Source organism: Pantherophis guttatus, chromosome 16, assembly GCF_059756535.1.
Source record: "Pantherophis guttatus breed Tessera chromosome 16, ASM5975653v1, whole genome shotgun sequence".
NCBI lineage: Eukaryota > Metazoa > Chordata > Lepidosauria > Squamata > Colubridae > Pantherophis > Pantherophis guttatus.
Window position 1 is genome coordinate 11,071,725 of NC_142078.1, and position 18,746 is coordinate 11,090,470.

Sequence of the window (18,746 nt, forward strand, 5' to 3'; positions counted from 1 at the left end):
GAATGGAACAAGAAAACCGGTTGAGCTTCTTCTCCTTTTTTTTTTTTTTAGACTTTGTAACCTCCAAGGGAACAGGGTGTGTGTTTCTTACACGGTCTCCCTTTCTTTCAACTCGTTTTCCCCTTTTGCGGCTGGTCCCCTCGCTGACAACCTGCCTGTTTATTTTGAGTTCGTGGTGCCCCTTCTCTTTCTAAAAGAGCCCCGGGGATACGAGGAGTAAAGTAGGACCCACCAGCTGGCAACATTTCCCATGATTCGCATCTCATTCCTCACCCACCCCTGGAGGAAATTTGGGTGCAGCGATCAAACTCTCCTCTATTAAAAAAATAAATAAATAAACCCCCCTTTTCTAGCCTTAACCGAGTGGGAAGGGACTTTGGAGGTCATCTAGTCCAACCCCCCACCCACCCACCCAAGCAGGAAGCCCTGCACACATTTCTGACATTGCTTTTCTCATGCTGTGGTTGCTTTTCTTTGCCTCTGTCCTACCTATCCCTCGGATGGCAGCCGGGATGGGAAAAACGTTTCCCCGAATAACATGAATTAAATAAATAAGCCGAGACTGGTGAAGTCATCCATCAAGTCCAAAGGACCAGTGGTTGTTTTGTTTTTGCTATCGGGCTGTTATCTTTTACATAGCATTAATCTGTTTGTCTATCGGTGTTATAAAACCTTCAGGGGGTCCTTGGACTCTCTGATGTTTTTTCTTGCAGACGTTTCATGACCAAACTAGGTAACAGTAGGAGGAGGAGGAGGAGAAGGAAGATTGTGGGGCCCCTTGGTGCTCTGTGAACTTGGTTGTTTTTTTGCAACCAAGAAAACACTTCATTACCAAAGTAGCTAACAGCAGCAGGAGGAGGAGGAGGAGGAGAGGAGAGGAAAGGAAAGGAGAGGAGAGGAGAGGAGAGGAGGAAGAAGAAGAGGAAGAGGAAGAGGAGGAGGAGGAGGAAGAAGGAGAAGGAGAAGGAGAACAACAACAACCACAAGAAGAACAAGAAGAAGAAGAAGAAGAAGAAGAAGTGAGAGTGGGGTTTCCGAGGAGGAGGAGGAGGAGGAGGAGGAGGAGGAGGAGGAGGAGGAGGAGGAGGAGGAGGAGGAGAAGGAGAAGGAGAAGGAGAAGGAGAACAACAACAACAAGAAGAACAACAACAACAACAAGAAGAAGAACAAGAAGTGGGAGTGGGGTTTCCGAGGAGGAGGAGGAGGAGAAGGAGAAGAAGGAGAAGGAGAAGGAGAACAACAACAACAAGAAGAAGAACAACAACAAGAAGAAGAACAAGAAGTGGGAGTGGGGTTTCCGAGGAGGAGGAGGAGGAGGAGGAGGAGGAGGAGGAGGAGGAGGAGGAGGAGGAGGAGGAGGAGGAGGAGAAGGAGAAGGAGAACAACAACAACAAGAAGAAGAACAACAACAACAAGAAGAAGAAGAAGAAGTGGGAGTGGGGTTTCCGAGGAGGAGGAGGAGGAGAAGGAGAAGAAGGAGAAGGAGAACAACAACAACAAGAAGAAGAAGAACAACAACAAGAAGAAGAACAAGAAGTGGGAGTGGGGTTTCCGAGGAGGAGGAGGAGGAGAAGGAGAAGAAGGAGAAGGAGAAGGAGAACAACAACAAGAAGAAGAAGAACAACAACAACAAGAAGAAGAACAAGAAGTGGGAGTGGGGTTTCCGAGGAGGAGGAGGAGGAGGAGGAGGAGGAGGAGGAGGAGGAGGAGGAGGAGGAGGAGGAGGAGGAGGAGGAGAAGGAGAACAACAACAACAAGAAGAAGAACAACATCAACAACAACAAGAAGAACAAGAAGTGGGAGTGGGGTTTCCGAGGAGGAGGAGGAGGAGGAGGAGGAGGAGGAGGAGGAGGAGAAGGAGAAGGAGGAGGAGGAGGAGAAGGAGAAGGAGAAGAAGAAGAAGAAGAAGAAGAAGAAGAAGAAGAAGAAGAAGAAGAAGAAGAAGAAGAAGAAGAAGAAGTGGGAGTGAGGTTTCCATGGAGGAGGAGGAGGAGAAGGAGAAGATGATTGGGGGAGGTCCTTGGCCCTCTGTGAACTTGGTTGTTTTCTTGCAGACATCTCCTTACCAAACTAGGTAACCTCATCAGTGCTACTAACGAATGGGCTTTGCTCTCTGAAATTTCTTGTTTCTCTCCAGAGATTAACAAGCTCTAACTCTGCTTAGCTGCCAAACTTAGAAGCTAAGACAAGGTCAGCCACACGTTGCCTCTTGCGGACACATCTTCTGAGATCTAAAAAAATGTATATTCTAGGTGGCCACCAGAAGGACTGGATCCCTCTCTCTGAATCTCCCCTCACATTCAGAGCAATTTTAAAGCTGTGTGTGTCACCTAACTGAGGTTGGGTGAACTGCTGCCCCGAATCTGTGCTTCTCCTGTTACGGCCAAGACGTCCTGGTTGCTAGGTGCATGATTCATTTCACCTTTACCGTAAACGGGCCAGGAAGGTGACGTCAAATGGAAAAACAGGAGCCAGGAGGTGACAGGTATGGTCCTAAAGCACGCTCAGACTTTATGTTTCCTGCTTAGATGTGGAGCGGGGGGATGGGGAGTGACCGTCTTCGCTCTCTGCAGCCTGGGTTGCAAAATTGAGGAAATTGACCTACCAGCTAGCTAGTCCCTGGGTGTTCAGCAGAAGACGCTAGCAGGAACTTCAAAAATCTCAAAAGTGCCTGTTGCATGCCTGAGTTGGGTGGAAGACTCTCTGCATGCAGAAGATCTGCCAGAATTGAAATCCTGTGTCGATCCCCTAACCTCGAGGTCAAGGCCCTGAATTCTTTCCTCTCTTTTTTTTTTGGATCCACGGGTTTGGGGGCTGTTCTTTTCAATAAAGGAGAATGTTTGTAGTTTAGGGAAGGGAAGGGAGGGGGAGGGGGAGGGGGAGGAAGAAGAAGAAGAAGAAGAAGAAGAGGAGAAGAAGAGGAGGAGGAGGAGGAGGAGGAGGAGGAGGAGAAGGAGGAGAAGGAGGAGAAGAAGAAGAAGAAGAAGAAGAAGAAGAAGAAGAAGAAGAAGAAGAAGAAGAAGAAGAAGAAGAAGAAGAAGAAGAAGAAGAGGAAGAAGAAGAAGAAGAAGAAGAAGAAGAAGAAGAAGAAGAAGAAGAAGAAGAAGAAGAAGAAGAAGAAGAAGAAGAAGAAGAAGAAGAAGAAGAAGAAGAAGAAGAAGAGATAAGGGGTTCTCGGTGCTCTCTGACCTTTTTTGTTTTCTTCCAGACATTTCATTACCCAACTAGGGAACATGATCAGTGCTAGAAGGGAGGAGGAGGAGAATGAGGAGGAGGAGGGAGGAGGAGGAGGAGGAGGAGGAAGAGGAGAGGAGGAGGAGGAGGAAGAAAAGGACTGTGAGATCCTTGGTGTCCCTGAGCTTGGTGGTTTTCTTGCAGACATTTCATGACCCAACTAGGTAACATCATCTGTTCCAGAAGGGGAGAGGAAGAGGAGGAGGAGAAGGAGGAGGAGGAGAAGGATGTAATGTTAGAGACAGCTCTTCTTCAATTCATTGAGCTGGTCTTTTTAGTCTGAAAAGTTCCTTCAACCAGTGAAGTCTTCTGGCTGGTTGGTTGGTTGGTTGGTTGGTTGGTTGGTTGGTTGGTTGGTTGGCTGGTTGGTAGGTAGGTAGGTAGGTAGGTAGGTAGGTTGGTTGGTTGAACCACCTACTGCCATGTGCTTCATGAGGACAGTTATAAATTCCTTGGATTGTAGGAAGGCTAAACAGTCTTCATTTATTACCCTTACAAAATGTAACAGTGCAGCCTCCTCCTCTCTTTCCTCCTTTCTCTTCCTTCTCTTTTCTCTTCTTCTTTCCTCCTTTCTCCTCCTTTTCCCTTTTTTCTCCTCTCCTTTCTCCTTTCTCTTCCTTCTCCTTTCTCTTCTCCTTTCCTCCTTTCTCCTCCTTTCTCCTGTCTCTTCTTTCTCCTTTCTCCTCTTCTCCTTCCTCTCCTTCCTCTTTTCCCCCCCCGTCCCCCTCCTCTCCTTTCCCTTCTCTCTCCCTTCTCCTCTTCCTCCCCTTCCTTATTTCTCTTCTCTTTTCTCCTTCCTCTTTTTCCTCCTCCCCCTCCTCCCAAGCAATCTTAAAATCCCTTTTATGTTAGCTAAATTTTGCAAAACAAGACTCTGATGCATCTTGCTTTGTTCTGCGCTGGGGCAGGGAAGCCGAAACGGGAGGCTTTGGAGATTAGGAGACAGAAGGAGTGGCAACTCCTGAAGCCAGGGTCACTGTGTCCAGGGTGTGATTTCCCACCCCTCTCCACCCCCCCCCCACCCACCCTCCCACTCAGAATTCCACAATAGCCAGTTTGTTTCTCCGGCACCTTGAACTTTATGCAGAGAAATTTGGCTGCTTTTCTTCAAAGCGAGGAAACTGCAGCTGGAGACTTGGCTGGGTCCCCGATTGGAAAGTTTCCCTCCTCTCATTATTTTGTGCTGGTTCTTTCAGATAATCTTCCTGAAGGACGGCCTACTTTCTCTCCCTCCTCCTCCTCTTCTCTCTCTCTCTCTCTCTCTCTCTCTCTCTCTCTCTCTCTCTCTCTCCCACGGCTCCTGCTAAATCTTAACCTGCCTTCTTCGATTAATGGCAGAGCGTGTAAAACATGGGTGATGGATTACAAGGATTGAGGGGGGGGAGCCCCAGTGTGGCTGAGTCGACAAATTGTGCAACCCTTGTCCAGAAAAAAACAACCCTGTCAGGCGGGTTGGCCTGAGAGAGGGGGTACTGGCCCAAAGTCATCCAGATGACTTTCGTGCCTAAGCCACGATTAAAAATCACCTTTTTTTGGTGATCGATCCAAAGTCACCCAGCTGGCTTTCGTGCCTAAGGTGGGACTAGAACTCACTATCTCTTGGTGATTGGCCCAATGTCACTTAGCTGGCTTTCATGTCTAAGGTGGGACTAGAACTCACCGTCTCCTAGTGATTGGCTCAAAGTCAACCAGCTGGCTTTCGTGCCTAAGGTGGGACTAGAACTCACCGTCTCTTGGTGATTGGCCCAATGTCATTTAGCTGGCTTTCATGTCTAAGGTGGGACTAGAACTCACCGTCTCCTGGTGATTGGCTCAAAGTCACCCAGCTGGCTTTCGTGCCTAAGGTGGGACTAGAACTCATCGTCTCTTGGTGATTGGCCCAATGTCATTTAGCTGGCTTTCATGGCTAAGACGGGACTAGAACTCACCATCTCCTAGTGATTAGCTCAAAGTCACCCAGCTGGCTTTCGTTCCTAAGGTGGGACTAGAATTCACCATCTCTTGGTGATTGGCCCAATGTCACCCAGCTGGCTTTCATGTCTAAGGCAGGACTAGAACTCACAGTCTCCTGGTGATTGGCTCAAAGTCACCCAGCTGGCTTTTGTGCCTAAGGTGGGACTAGAACTCACCATCTCTTGGTGATTGGCCTAATGTCATTTAGCTGGCTTTCATGTCTAAGGTGGGACTAGAACTCACAGTCTCCTGGTGATTGGCTCAAAGTCACCCAGCTGGCTTTCGTGCCTAAGGTGGGACTAGAACTCACAATATTTTCATGATTGGCCCAAGGTTACCCAGATGGCATTTATATTTAAGATGGAACTAGAACTCACCATCTCCTGGTGATTGGCTCAAAGTCACCCAGCTGGCTTTCGTGCCTAAGGTGGGACTAGAACTCACAATATTTTCATGATTGGCCCAAGGTTACCCAGATGGCATTTATATTTAAGATGGAACTAGAACTCACCATCTCCTGGTGATTGGCTCAAAGTCACCCAGCTGAATTTCATGTCTAAGGCAGGACTAGAACTCGCCGTCTGCTAGTGATTGGCCCGAGGTTACCCAGCTGGCATTTATTCCTAAACCGGAACTAGAACTCACCATCTCCTGGTGATTGGCTCAAAGTCACCCAACTGACTTTCATACCTAAGTTGGGACTAGAACTCACAGCCAACTTTCATGCCTAAACCAGGACTAGAATTCACCATCTCCTGGCGATTGGCCCCATCACCTCAAAACTCCCAGCTCTCCACCAAATAATTCTCTTTCGGCCAGCCAGGCCAACACAAGAAAGAAAATTAAGAAGTTAAGCAACTTCTGGTTCAAACAGAGCCTGAAGAACAAGCAAGCCATCTAACAGGTCTTTCTTCTCCGGCTTCACCTCCCCAAAAATCTGCTTCCTTCTTACCTTTATCTGCCAGGGACAGCGTGGTATTGAAATACTGCTCTTCCACAGTCCACGCCGTGTCGTTTATCTTGCTGGACACTCCACAGGAGCCCACGCAGCTCACTTTGATGGCTAGAAGATGAGAAAGAAGAAGGATGAATCCAATTTTCCCCACAACAACAACCTTGTGAGGTGGGTTGAGCTGAGAGAGGGAGGGATTGGCTCAAAATCACCCAGCTGGCTTTCATGGCTAAAGCAGGACTAGAACTCCCCATCTCCTAGTGATCGCCCCAAAATCACCCGGTCGGTTTTTATGACTAAAGTAGGACTAGAACTCCCCATCTCCTAGTGATCGCCCCAAAATCACCCAGTCGGTTTTTATGACTAAGGTAGGACTAGAACTCCCCATCTCCTAGTGATCGCCCCAAAATCACCCAGTCGGTTTTTATGACTAAGGTAGGACTAGAACTCACCATCTCCTAGTGATCGCCCCAAAATCACCCAGTCGGTTTTTATGACTAAGGTAGGACTAGAACTCACCATCTCATAGTGATCAGCCCAAAATCACCCAGTTGGTTTTTATCACTAAGGTAGGACTAGAACTCTCCATCTCCTAGTCATCGGCCCAAAATCACCCAGTTGGTTTTTATCACTAAGGTAGGACTAGCACTCCCCATCTCCTAGTGATCGACCCAAAATCACCCAGTCGGTTTTTATCACTAAGGTAGGACTAGAACTCACCATCTTATAGTAATCGGCCCAAAATCACCCAGTCAGTTTTTATGACTAAGATAGGACTAGAACTCTCCATCTCCTAGTGATCGGCCCAAAATCACCCAGTCGGTTTTTATCACTAAGATAGGACTAGAACTCTCCATCTCATAGTCATCGGCCCAAAATCACCCAGTCGGTTTTTATCACTAAGGTAGGACTAGAACTCCCCATCTCCTAGTGATCGGCCCAAAATCACCCAGTCGGTTTTTATCACTAAGATAGGACTAGAACTCCCCATCTCCTAGTGATCGGCCCAAAATCACCCAGTCGGTTTTTATGACTAAGGTAGGACTAGAACTCTCCATCTCCTAGTGATCGGCCCAAAATCACCCAGTTGGTTTTTATCACTAAGGTAGGACTAGCACTCCCCATCTCCTAGTCATCGGCCCAAAATCACCCAGTCGGTTTTTATCACTAAGATAGGACTAGAACTCAACATCTCCTAGTGATCGGCCCAAAATCACCCAGTCAGTTTTTATCACTAAGGTAGGACTAGAACTCTCCATCTCCTAGTGATCGGCCCAAAATCACCCAGTCAGTTTTTATCACTAAGGTAGGACTAGAACTCTCCATCTCCTAGTGATCGGCCCAAAATCACCCAGTCGGTTTTTATACCTAAGGCAGGACTAGAATTCACAAAGTCTTGTTTCTAGCCCTGGTGCCTTAATCATTAGGCCAAACTCTCTTCATTTCCTGTCCTTTTGACTGGAAAGGAAATTAAGAAACTGTTAACACTTCCTTTAACAGACTGCTTCTCCATCTTCAAATGTTTTGTTTTTGTTTTTAATCATTAAGGTGGGGGGGGGGTGAACCCTCTTCTCTGTGCTAAACCAAAATCAAGCCACGTACGGAGTCCACCACCGGACCAAAGAATGGAAGATCTTCAAATGGTCCACCTTCCCTCTGATCGAAGGGGGAGCAGCCACAATATAATGCACGAGCGGAACAGTGGTTCTTTCTACTTAGTTTTTAATGGCCTTGCAATACGAAGGAAATTAAAATCGGATTTAAGACTTCATCCCGGCTCCAGCCAGTCTCTTCTATTGAGAGTATCTATCTTAGCACATCATTCAAGGGGCTAAATTAGGGTTTGCTCCTCGGAGGAAAAAGATGACTGTGAGTTACCTGAGCTATAACCCCCATCGTCTTACGGGAAGCTCCTCGGCCATTATATATATATATATATATATATATATATATTTAATGTTCTTTGTGGATCTCCCAAGAAGCAGTGGGTGGAAACTAATCAAGATGAGAAGCAGCTCAGAAGTAAGGAGAAATTTCCTGACAGTGAAAACAATTAACCAGTGGAACGACTTGCCTCCAGAAGTTGTGAATGCTCCAACACTGGAAGCTTTTAAGAAGAGGTTGGATAACCATTTGTCTGAAGTGGTGTAGGGTTTCCTGCCTAAGCAGGGGGTTGGACTAGAAGACCTCCAAGGTCCCTTCCAACTCCTGTTCTGTTCTGTTCGGTTCAGTTCGGTTCGATTCGGTTCATCCCAAGTTTTGCTGACTGTGATTTGGCTAACTGCCTTTCTCTTTCTCTGCCTTCCTGTTGCAATCCAGTTTCGTTCTATTTCCTCCTTCCGGTTTCCATCTCATCGCGCATCCTCATTTTTGGCTCCAAGCTACAGGACGTTCTCAATTTACAACAGTTCATTTAGTGACCATTCAGAGTTATGACAGCACTGGGGGGGGGGAAAGGGGGACTTAGGAACGCCTTTCACCCACTGCAGCATGATCAAAATTCAGACACTCGACAACTGACTCACATTTATGACCGGTCGCCGGAATCGTGGGATTTCCCCCTTTTGTGACCTTCTGAGAAGCCAAGTCAACGGGGAAGCCAGATTTGGTTAACGGCCCGGTTACTAACTAAACCAACTGCCGTCGTTCACTTAACAATGGTGGCAAGAAAGGCGTTAAAATGGGGCAAAACTCGCAAATGTCTCACTTAGCAACAGAAATTGGGGAGGTCAGTTTATGGTCATAAGTTGAGGGCTACCTGTATTCACCTAGACATTTCTCTCTGGCTTTTTTTTAAAATCACCCCTGATTTAAACGAAAGCACCAGCCATTTTCTTATATTTCCAACAACGAGCTGTCCATACCAGAACAGAACAGAATAACAGCATTGGAAGGGACCTCGTAGGTCATCTAGTCCAACCCCCCGCCCATGCAGGAGACCCTACACCATTTCTGACAGAGGGCAGTCCAGTCTCTTCTTGAAAGCTTCCAGGGATGAAGCTCCCACAACTTCCGAAGGCAACTTCTGTTCCATGGGTCGATTGTGCAGTAAATGCCAAAAGAAGGCTTGGGAAGGTAAGTAGAAGCGAGGGGGGGAGGATCAGCTGTGCGGCGCGATTTAGCTTAGCTAGAAAGCAGGGTTTCCTGCTTTCTGGCAAAGCTAAACCACGCGGCACAGCTGATCGTCAGAAATACCGGTTCGGAGGAATCGGTAGCTTTTTTAAACCGGTAGCATTTCACCCCTATTTGATCGTCTCCTCTCTGTGACAGCTCCTCATGTATTGAACATTGCTATCATGTCTTCCCTTAGTCCTTCTTTTCATCAAATTAGACATGCCCAATTCTTGCGACTGTTCTTCGTATGTTTTAGCCTCCAGTCCCCTCATCGTCTTGGTTGCCCTTCTCTGCACTCTTTCTAGAGTCTCCACATCTTTTTTATAGTGTGGGGACCAAAACTGGATGCCATATTCCAGGTGTGGCCTTACCACTGAAATCTAACAACGATGATCCCAACCTCTGTCGACAAAAAGAGAATGGCACTGCCGGTAACAGAGAAACTGCTTTTTAAGCAAAAAACGGGAGTAAATTATATCCTGAAACCTCATTTTTAAACCTTTTCTCCCAGCGAAGGTCGGAACCTGAGATTTATACTTCTATGATCCGTCAAGGCGGCAACTGAGGGGAATTGTATTTCAATCCCTCCCACGGCCATCAAATCACAGAAAGTTCTGTCAGCAAAAAAAAAAAGAATCCAGTTCTGGGGAATTCAACACAATGTGGTTTGCACATTGCAGCCCGCTGGAACTAACCACGGTTTATTGAATAAGCCCCGATCATGGAGGTTCACGACGCACCTCAAAAGCGAAACCTCATTTTGACAGCGCGACAATCAAATTCTCCACAGGTGGGGGATGCCCTCCGCGTTGGGCAGTGTGACCATTTCACAGAGGGGGGGGGGATAAAAGCCGAAGGTAACACAATGGGTTGAAGAAAACACCGCACAGGGAATCGTCGAGTCACAAGCACAACTCGCCACAACCAACTCGCTACGGCCCACTCGCCACAGTCAAACTCACGGCAACCAACTTGCCACAGGACCAGAGTTCCACTAATATGGAAGCCGTCGTGGAATAGAATCATTAAAGAAAGGACACAAAAGGAGGGGCAGAATGAAATGGGAATGACAGCAATTAAACTAATTTTTTAAATGGTTTTAAAATAATGACATTGATTCGTTGAATTGCCCTGCAGTGAGTTGTCCCGTTCCACATAAAGACTAGCCCAAAGTTGCTTTTTGAAAAAGCAGCTGGACTTGGTTTTTCCTTGAAGAGGTTTCCCTTCTCATCCAAGAAGCTTCTTCCGTTCTGACTCAGTCTTCAGCCAGAACTTGAGGAAGCTTCTCGGGTGAGAAGCGAAACCTCTTCAGGAAAAAAACCACAACAACGTCCAGTTGCCTTTTGAAAAAAGCACTTTTGGGACAACCATGACCTGGATGACCAAGAACCGAGGGAGAGACAGAGAGAGAGGGATTGAGGGAAAGAGAGAAAGAAAGAAAGAATGAGAGGCAGCTTCTGTTCCCAGCTCAGACATCTTTTTCAAACCCAAGTCGTCTTAATAGCCTGGGTGCACAGCCTTCGAAAACCAAACTTTGCATTTTAATCAGGGCAAGCGAGCTCACGCGCCGCGAGCCAGAGACGAGCAGGCAGCCATTCAACGGGGCTAACCTACCCTGTCTAGTAAGTCAGATTGGAAGGAGGGGAAGGCCGGAAGGAGCCCCAGGGCTGCTCGAACTTAATTGCCATCCTTGCAACCCCAATAATAATAATATATTTTGGTTTTATTCCAATGTGGCGTGGCCGCCCACTCCCACGAACTCCGGGAGGCATGCCGCGCCTCGTACGTGGGTCCAAAGAATTAAAAAGGTAGACGAAAGAAGAAACGAGGAGCCTTGGTAGAGCAGCGGACTAAAGCGCTGTTAAGTAGCACTTAGCTGCCTGCAATTAGTGCGAGTTCAAATCTCACCAGGCTCAAGGTTGACTCAGCCTTCCATCCTTCTGAGGTAGGTAAAATGAGGACCCGGATTGTGGGGGCAATAAGCTGACTTTGTATAAAAAAGAACACCGCTTGGAGGGGACCCCAAAAAGCCCTACTAAGCAGATATATACAAAAGTATGAAGGCTATTGCTTAATGCATTGTAAGCCGCCCTGAGTCTCCGGAGAAGGGCGGCATATAAATCGAACCAATAAATAAATAAATAAGATTTTTTTAAAAATAAACACAATAAAACAGAACAGGGCAGCGTGCACTCCACCACACACACACACATACACACACACCCTAAACAAAACAAAAACACAGCATTAAGCCCCAAACCTGGGAAGGAAGCCAGGTTTACAAGTTTTTTCAGAACCGCTTAGGGAATAAGATTCACCCTTTTGCAAAAGAAAAACAAAAAAAACAAAAAACAACCCACATATCTAGTTGCACACTTGGCCGAGGTGTGGCCGGTTTCTGTCTCTTCTTGGAGATTTGCCCGGGATGGGTGTGTGCTTTTTAGACTTTGGTTGTGTCTGGGGGGAGAACGTGCAAATGTAGGTATGCGTGGGGAGTTATTCACGGCTGCTGCTTCCCCGGGCATTTCTTCTCTGAAAGCTTTTCAAGAAATGTCCTGCTCTGCACCCAAAAGAGGGACGTGGGAATTTGCTGACGGATCGACCGAATTTACTTTTGCCCACCTCCACTGTAACAAGTAACAAGGGTGAGAAGGGACCTTGGAGGTCATCCAGTCCAACCCCCTGCTCACGCAGGAGAGATCTCTACTAGGGATTCGAATAGTGGTGGGATTCAAAAAAGTTTTTACTGTCGGTTCTCTGGGTGTGGCTTGGTGGGCGTGGCTTGATGGGCGTAGCAGGGGAAGGACGCTGTAAAATCTCCATTCCCTCCTCACTCTAGGGGGAAAGGATACTGTAAAATCTCCATTCCTACCCCACTCCAGGGGAAGGATACTACAAAATCTCCATTCCCACCCCACTCCAGGGGGAAGGACGCTGTAAAATCTCCATTCCCTCCCCATTCCAGGGGAAGGATACTGTAAAATCTCCATTCCTACCCCACATGGGTGACTCCACACCAGCCGGAGAAGCCACAGAGCCACATCGTGACACCAAAACCGACAATCCACAGGTCACGATGCCTTACGCAGATGCTCACTACTATTGCACGCGTACGATACACAAATTCCCTTCTTTGGTGGGGAACCTGTAGAAACAGGAAACGGGCGTGTTCCAGCTCCTTCAAAAAAAGACAGCTGTGAATTTTTTTTGCAGGGGTTCCAACAGTTGAGTCAACAGGTTTTCTTCCCAGTCCTACTTCTGCTCAACACCCCCCAACACCCTTGCCTGTGGAAAAAAAAAATAGTGAATAGAACAAGGAAAAAGTCTTGGGCATTCTATCCCCGGCAACTATCTTGTGGGAAGACGTTTATTTATTTATTTTATTAATCATATTTCTATGCCGCCCACTCTCCGAGGACTCTGGGCGGCTTCCACCAAAGACAGTATACTAAATAGCATAATTGCCCCCCTAACAATCTGGGTCCTCATTTTACCCACCTCGGAAGGATGGAAGGCTGAGTCAACCTTGAGCCGGTGAGATTTGATCCGCTGATCTGCTGAACTAGCAGTCAGCTGAAGTAGCTGCAGTACTGCACTCTAACCACTGCACCACCTCGGCTCTTATAGATAGATGATGGGTGGATAGATAGATAGATAGATAGATAGATAGATAGATAGATAGACAGATGGATAGATAGATAGATGATGGATGGATAGATAGATAGATAGATAGATAGATAGACAGATGGATAGATAGATAGATGATGGGTGGATAGATAGATAGATAGATAGATAGATAGATAGATAGATAGATAGATTTTATTTATTTTATTATTCATATTTCTATGCCACCCACTCTCCGAGGACTCTGGGCGGCTTACACCAAAGACAGTATACTAAATAGCATATTTCCCCCAACAATCTGGGTCCTCATTTTACCCACCCTCGGAAGGATGAAAGGCTGAGTCAACCTTGAGCCGGTGAGATTTGATCCGCTGATCTGCTGAACTAGCAGTCAGCTGAAGTAGCTGCAGTACTGCACTCTTAACCACTGCGCCACCTTGGCTCTTATGTTCCCTTCTGATCCAAAGTTCTGTAGCCCTAAAATGTTGCCTTAGAGCGGGTGTCGGCAACCTGCGGCTCTGGAGCCGCATGCGGCTCTTTCGTCCCCCCTGCTGTGGCTCTCTGTTGGCTGAGCCCCACCACTGGCTGGCCCTGCCCCTCGCTCTCCCCTTCCAGTCACTCCTCACCTAGCCTGAGAAAGAGAGACAGAAGGAGGCAGAGACATGAGAGAGAGAGAGAGAGAGAGAGAGGCACACACACAGAGAGAGGTACCTATTTCCCACAGAAAACACCAGGAGCCACAAAACCTGGGTAGGCGTGGCTGGGGGGGGTCATGTGACCGGTGGAAGTGAGTGACGTTGAGATGGCCACGCCCACCCAGGTTTTGTGGCTCCCGCTGTTTTCTTTTCTGTGGGAAACGGGTCCAAATGGCTTCTTGACTGTTGAAGGTTGTCCTAAATTTAAAGACTTGAGCAGGGATGGATTTTATCTTGGCCCTTATTCTAATCCTTGTCATGTTCCTTGAAGTTCTTTTTGACCTCGGCCACGTCATGAAGTGGAAAGGAGACCTTTTAAGACATCTCCTGCCACCTGCGGGCTGGATCCTTGCTCTCTCGGGCAGCCAAGAGACATAGTTCCTTGGATCTGGAGAACTTTTAATATTGCACGGAGGAGGAGACATTGCTGGCAGACTGTGGTGAGACTCTTCCTTAATGAGGACTTCCCTGGATCCAAAGGGATTTTAGACAGCTAGTGCCAAGTGGACTAAGCACTGTTATTAAGAACTGCTGCTTGCAATTACTGCAAGTTCGAATCTCGCCAGGCTCAAGGTTGACTCAGCCTTCCATCCTTTCAAAGGTAGGTAAATTGAGGACCCAGATTGTGGGGGCAATAAGCTGACTTCGTATAAATATACAAAAGGATGAAGGCTATTGCTGAGCACATTGTAAGCCGCCCTGAGTCTCCGGAGAAGGGCGGCATATAAATTAAAGCAAAAAAAAAAAAAAAAAGTCTCCTCTCTCCATCTTATTTAATGACCCCAGGAAGCCCCGCTGTGAAAAGTTCATCTTATAACAATTTAGGATTCAGTATTATCCAGGCTCAGCTGACGTCATCTCCCTGGTTGTGTTGATGATACCATCATGGTCTTCTCCCGCTTCCTGGAGGCTTGGAGGATCTGGATGGCCAAAGAAGAAGCGAACACTGAACTAAGACTAAGTTAACTGTGTTGTCCATCAAGGCTGAGCCTTGATAGCACAGTGGTCTACGCACCCTGTTATTAATACAGCTGCCTGCAATTACTGCAGGTTCGAATCTCTCCAAGGCTCAAGGTTGACTCAGCCTTCCATCCTTTCTAAGGTAGGTAAAATGAGGACCCAGATTATGGGGGCAATAAGCTGACTTTGTATGAATATACAAAAGTATGAGGGCTATTGCTTAACGCATTGTAAGCTGCCCTGAGTCTCCGGAGAAGGGCGGCATATAAATCAAATTAAAAAAAAAAAAGTCTGTCTGTCTGTTTTGGTGGCGTTGAATGAAGGGCCATCATCACCCCGAAGAAGCTGGTTTATGACTCATAAGTGCTGTTGGAAGAGTCGACGGAAGCCATGGCTTACAGAGAGCTTTCACGGCTTGCCACCAAGTGACATTCAAGACTGGAACAATCCCAATGACTGCAACCATCAGTGTCTCCTGCTCGGAGGGAGGGGGGGTTGGACTAGATGACCTACAAGGTCCCTTCCAGCTCTATCCTGATTGATTGATTCAACCTAGAAATAAGGAGGAATTTTTCTGACGGAACAATCCACCCACGGAACAGAAGTTGCCTTCAGAAGTTGTGGGAGCTTCATCCCTGGAAGCTTTCAAGAAGAAGACCGGACTGCCATCGGTCAGAAATGGTGTAGGCCGGTCTCCTGCTTGGGCGCAGGGTTGGACTAGATGACCTTACAAGGTCCCTTCCAACTCTGTTATTCTATATTCAATGGAACAGAAGTTGCCTTCAGAAGTTGTGGGAGCTTCATCCCTGGAAGCTTTCAAGAAGAGACTTGGACTGCCATCGGTCAGGAATGGTGTAGGGTCTCCTGCTTGGGTGGAGAGGGGGTTGGACTAGATGACCTACGAGGTCCCTTCCAACACTGCCTTCCAGAAGCAACGAACAGCAGAGCTCTTCCAGAGGTTGGTGGGATAATAATACACAGATAGTCCTCGGCTTACAGCAGTTCGTTTAGTGACCATTCGAAGTTACAACGGCGCTGAAAAGAGGGACTTAGGACCATTTTTCACACTTACGACTGTTGCAGCCTCCCCGCGGTCCCATGATCAAAATTCAGACGCCTGGGAACGGACTCGTATATATGACGGTTAGAGCATCCCTGGTGTCACATGATCCCCTTCTGATGAGCCAAGTCAACAAGGAAGCTAGATTCACTTCACGACCGTGTTATTGACTGAACAAGCGCAGTGATTCACTTAACAACAGGGGCAGGAAAGGTCGGCCCATGGAGCCAAACTCCCCAAACCACAGTTTTCGCTTAGCACGAGAAATTTTGGACGTAAGTTGAGGACTCTCTGTAGCTTGATAAAGGCTTATCTTATACATTCAGATGGGGGAAGTGGTGGCTCAGCGATTAAGACGCTAAGCTTGTCGATCGAAAGGTCGGCAGTTCAGCGGTTCGAATCCCTAGTGCCGCGTAACAGGGTGAGCTCCCGTGACTTGTCTCAGCTTCTGCCAACCTAGCAGTTCGAAAGCACGTAAAAGAAAATGCAAGTAGAAAAATAGGGACCACCTTTGGTGGGAAGGGAACAGCGTTCCGTGCGCCTTTGGTGGTGAGTCATGCCGGCCACATGACCACGGAGACGTCTTCGGACAGCACTGGCTCTTCGGCTTTGAAACGGAGAGGAGCACCGCCCCCTAGAGTCGGGAACGACTAGCACAGTCGTTACTTTTTATACATTCAAAAGATTGAATCGTTTATTGCAATTCTGTAAACCAGGGGTCCCCCCCAACCCCCCCATCTGTGGACCAGCACCGGGCCACAGCATGCCAGAAACCGGGCCACGTAAACAAGCAAAGCCCCATCCGTGGGATGCAGGCAGTCCACGAAACCACGCCCCCTCCGGTCCACAGAAAAACCTCTCTCCACGAAACCAGTCTCCAGTGCCCAACAGGTTGTTGGTGGTGGTGGAGGGGGCACTCACTGCTATAAGTCATCCAGGTGTCCTTTGGGATTTGCAACAGAGCTTCAATCCAACAAAAGAAAGCCATTTTTTTGCGATTCGCGGAATAATAAAAGGCTACCAGGTTTCAGTCTAACCCTCTCGGTCACGAATGCGTTACAGGGTCCACGGGCTGACCCACCCAGAGCAAAGAACCGGTGTCACGCCTTAATTCCCTAGGAGAACATACACACACCCTTTTAGCCAAAATTAGTGTTTTCTTTTTTCCTGCAAGTGCTGTTCTCCCTAGCTTTGCTTCAGACAGGAAACAGGTTTCGAACTTACAGCTTTGGCCAGACGGAAGGCCTTCTCCGGGTGCCAGAAGAGCTTCGTTATTTCACACGAGAAGAAGCCGTCTCCGGGGGGGTCTCCATCACCACCACCACCTTCCCTCCCCATTGGGTTGAACCCCAAATCGGGGAAGATGCTTCCCCTGGGGAGGAAGACTTCGAGGCGCCCTCCCCCAGAAGACTTCAAGAGGCCCTTCCCTTGCCTTCTTTGAGATCCCAATCAGAGGTGCAAAATTCCAACCGCAGAGACCCTTGGCCAGGGTTGGGGAGCGGGGTGGGTGGGTGTCCTCTCCTCGTCTTTCAGGGGGTGGGGGAAGAGAGGGAGGAACGCCCACACCTCCAGTCTCCATCTCCAGGCCATCGGAAGCCGGGCTGAACCCCTCTGAGCCCACCCACCCACCCCGGGGCCAGGTGCAACGAGAGCGCGTCTCCTCCGCCTTTTTCCACCCAGAGCTTACCGCGATATTGGAGAGCTCCGGCTAAGCGGACGGTGACGCTTCCGACCAGGGGCTCGCCTGGGCTGTAGACCACCCGGCTGTCGCTCAAGCGGATCTCGAAGAGCTGGACCTTCCCCATCGCCGGGCCCAGACTTAAGAGGGAGGGGAAGTGGAGAGTTGGGGGGGTGGGGAGAGAGAAAAAGGCTTGGCTCAGCTGGGATGCTCCGCGCTCCGCTGCGTTTTCCTTATTTCGGGGGTGGCTGCGTTTTTACGCGCCGCGCGCTCTATCTCTCTCTGGCTCCTGCCCGACCTGAACTGCGGAATCCGCAAGCTCGGTTCCCTTCGCTCTACCTGCGGCCTCGGGGGCGGGGCTTCGAAGGCACCGCCCCCTTCCAGGGGCCTCCCCTGTCCCCTCCCCTTTAACACCCCCCCTTCCAGCCCCAAACCGCTTCGGGGGTGGGGTGGAGGGCGGAATCAGCTGTGCCAGCTGTCTTGCGCTTGGCTAAGCGAGAGGTGTGCGCGCGCTTGGAGCAAGGCAAGCCTCTCCCCAAGCGAATGCTTCGGATTCCAGCTCCCATCATCCCCGCTGTCGGGTCGAGAAGGGGGTTGATGAAGGTCCCGGTTTCGAGGGGAGGGATGGAGATCTACCGGGGGTGGGAGGGTAAACCCTGAAAAGTGTTTAAAAATGAAAAACAAAAAATGCCCTGGTGGTGCAGCAGACTAAAGCCCTGTTATTAACATCAGCTGCCTGCAATTACTGCAAGTTCAAATCTCACCAGGCTCAAGGTTGACTCAGCCTTCCATCCTTTCTAAGATAGGTAAAATGAGGACCCGGATTGTGGGGGCAATAAGCTGACTTTGTATAAAATATACAAAAGTATGAAGGCTATTGCTTAGTGCGTTGTAAGCCACCCTGAGTCTCCGGAGAAGGGCGGCATATAAATCAAAAAAAATTTTTTTTAAAAAAGGGAAGGCTTTGCTCGACTTGGAAAGGCGAACCAAGGGGGCCAACGCCTCCAGGTGGAGATTTCCAGGTGGAACATCGGAGCGACGGGGACCCATCATCCCCAGCCGCGCTCAAGACAAACGCAGGGGGGAAAAGGCTACTCAAGGGAGTAAATCAGAACGAGAAATGACACATTTGGTACCTTGCCCTGGTCCTGAGTGAAGCTTGATCGGTTGAACTCCTACCTGCTAGGGCAGCTAGGCCAACAGATAAGAGCAGGCTGTGCTTAAAAAGGAGAGGTACATTTTTGGGGGTGTCATGGCTCACCCCAAATCTATTTTTTCTTCCAAATCAGGTCCTAGCTCAAATCTCCCGAGTTAATTTGGTCCTATTATTGTCTCTGGGACTGGTCCGCTTCACAGGGTTGTTGTGAGGCTGGAAAGGAGAAGCACGGTGTCTTGAAGAGAAAGATGAAATACAAACTGAATGTAGTAATTACATGAAGAGTAAAAAGCATTCCGCCCATTAATTTGTTCACTTCA

The 18,746-nt window shown here is 48.4% G+C and overlaps 1 protein-coding gene across 2 annotated transcripts in view; it reads right to left on the bottom strand.

Moving 5' to 3' along the window:
• The window catches only part of ARRDC1 (arrestin domain containing 1), a 34,736-nt gene extending 16,946 nt beyond the window's left edge, over window positions 1-17,790 (bottom strand). Inside the window, exons 1-2 of one of the 2 annotated variants that reach the window (XM_060695048.2) lie at window positions 17,280-17,790; window positions 6,140-6,250 (exon numbers count right to left, since the gene is read on the bottom strand). In XM_060695048.2, coding sequence (XP_060551031.1) covers window positions 6,140-6,250; window positions 17,280-17,397 — 229 coding nt within the window. In that variant the 5' untranslated portion in view covers window positions 17,398-17,790. Of the gene's footprint in view, window positions 1-6,139; window positions 6,251-16,816; window positions 17,093-17,279 lie in introns of those variants that run through there. The other variant, XM_087880047.1, reaches the window with a different exon arrangement.
• Window positions 17,791-18,746: the final 956 nt, after the last annotated feature.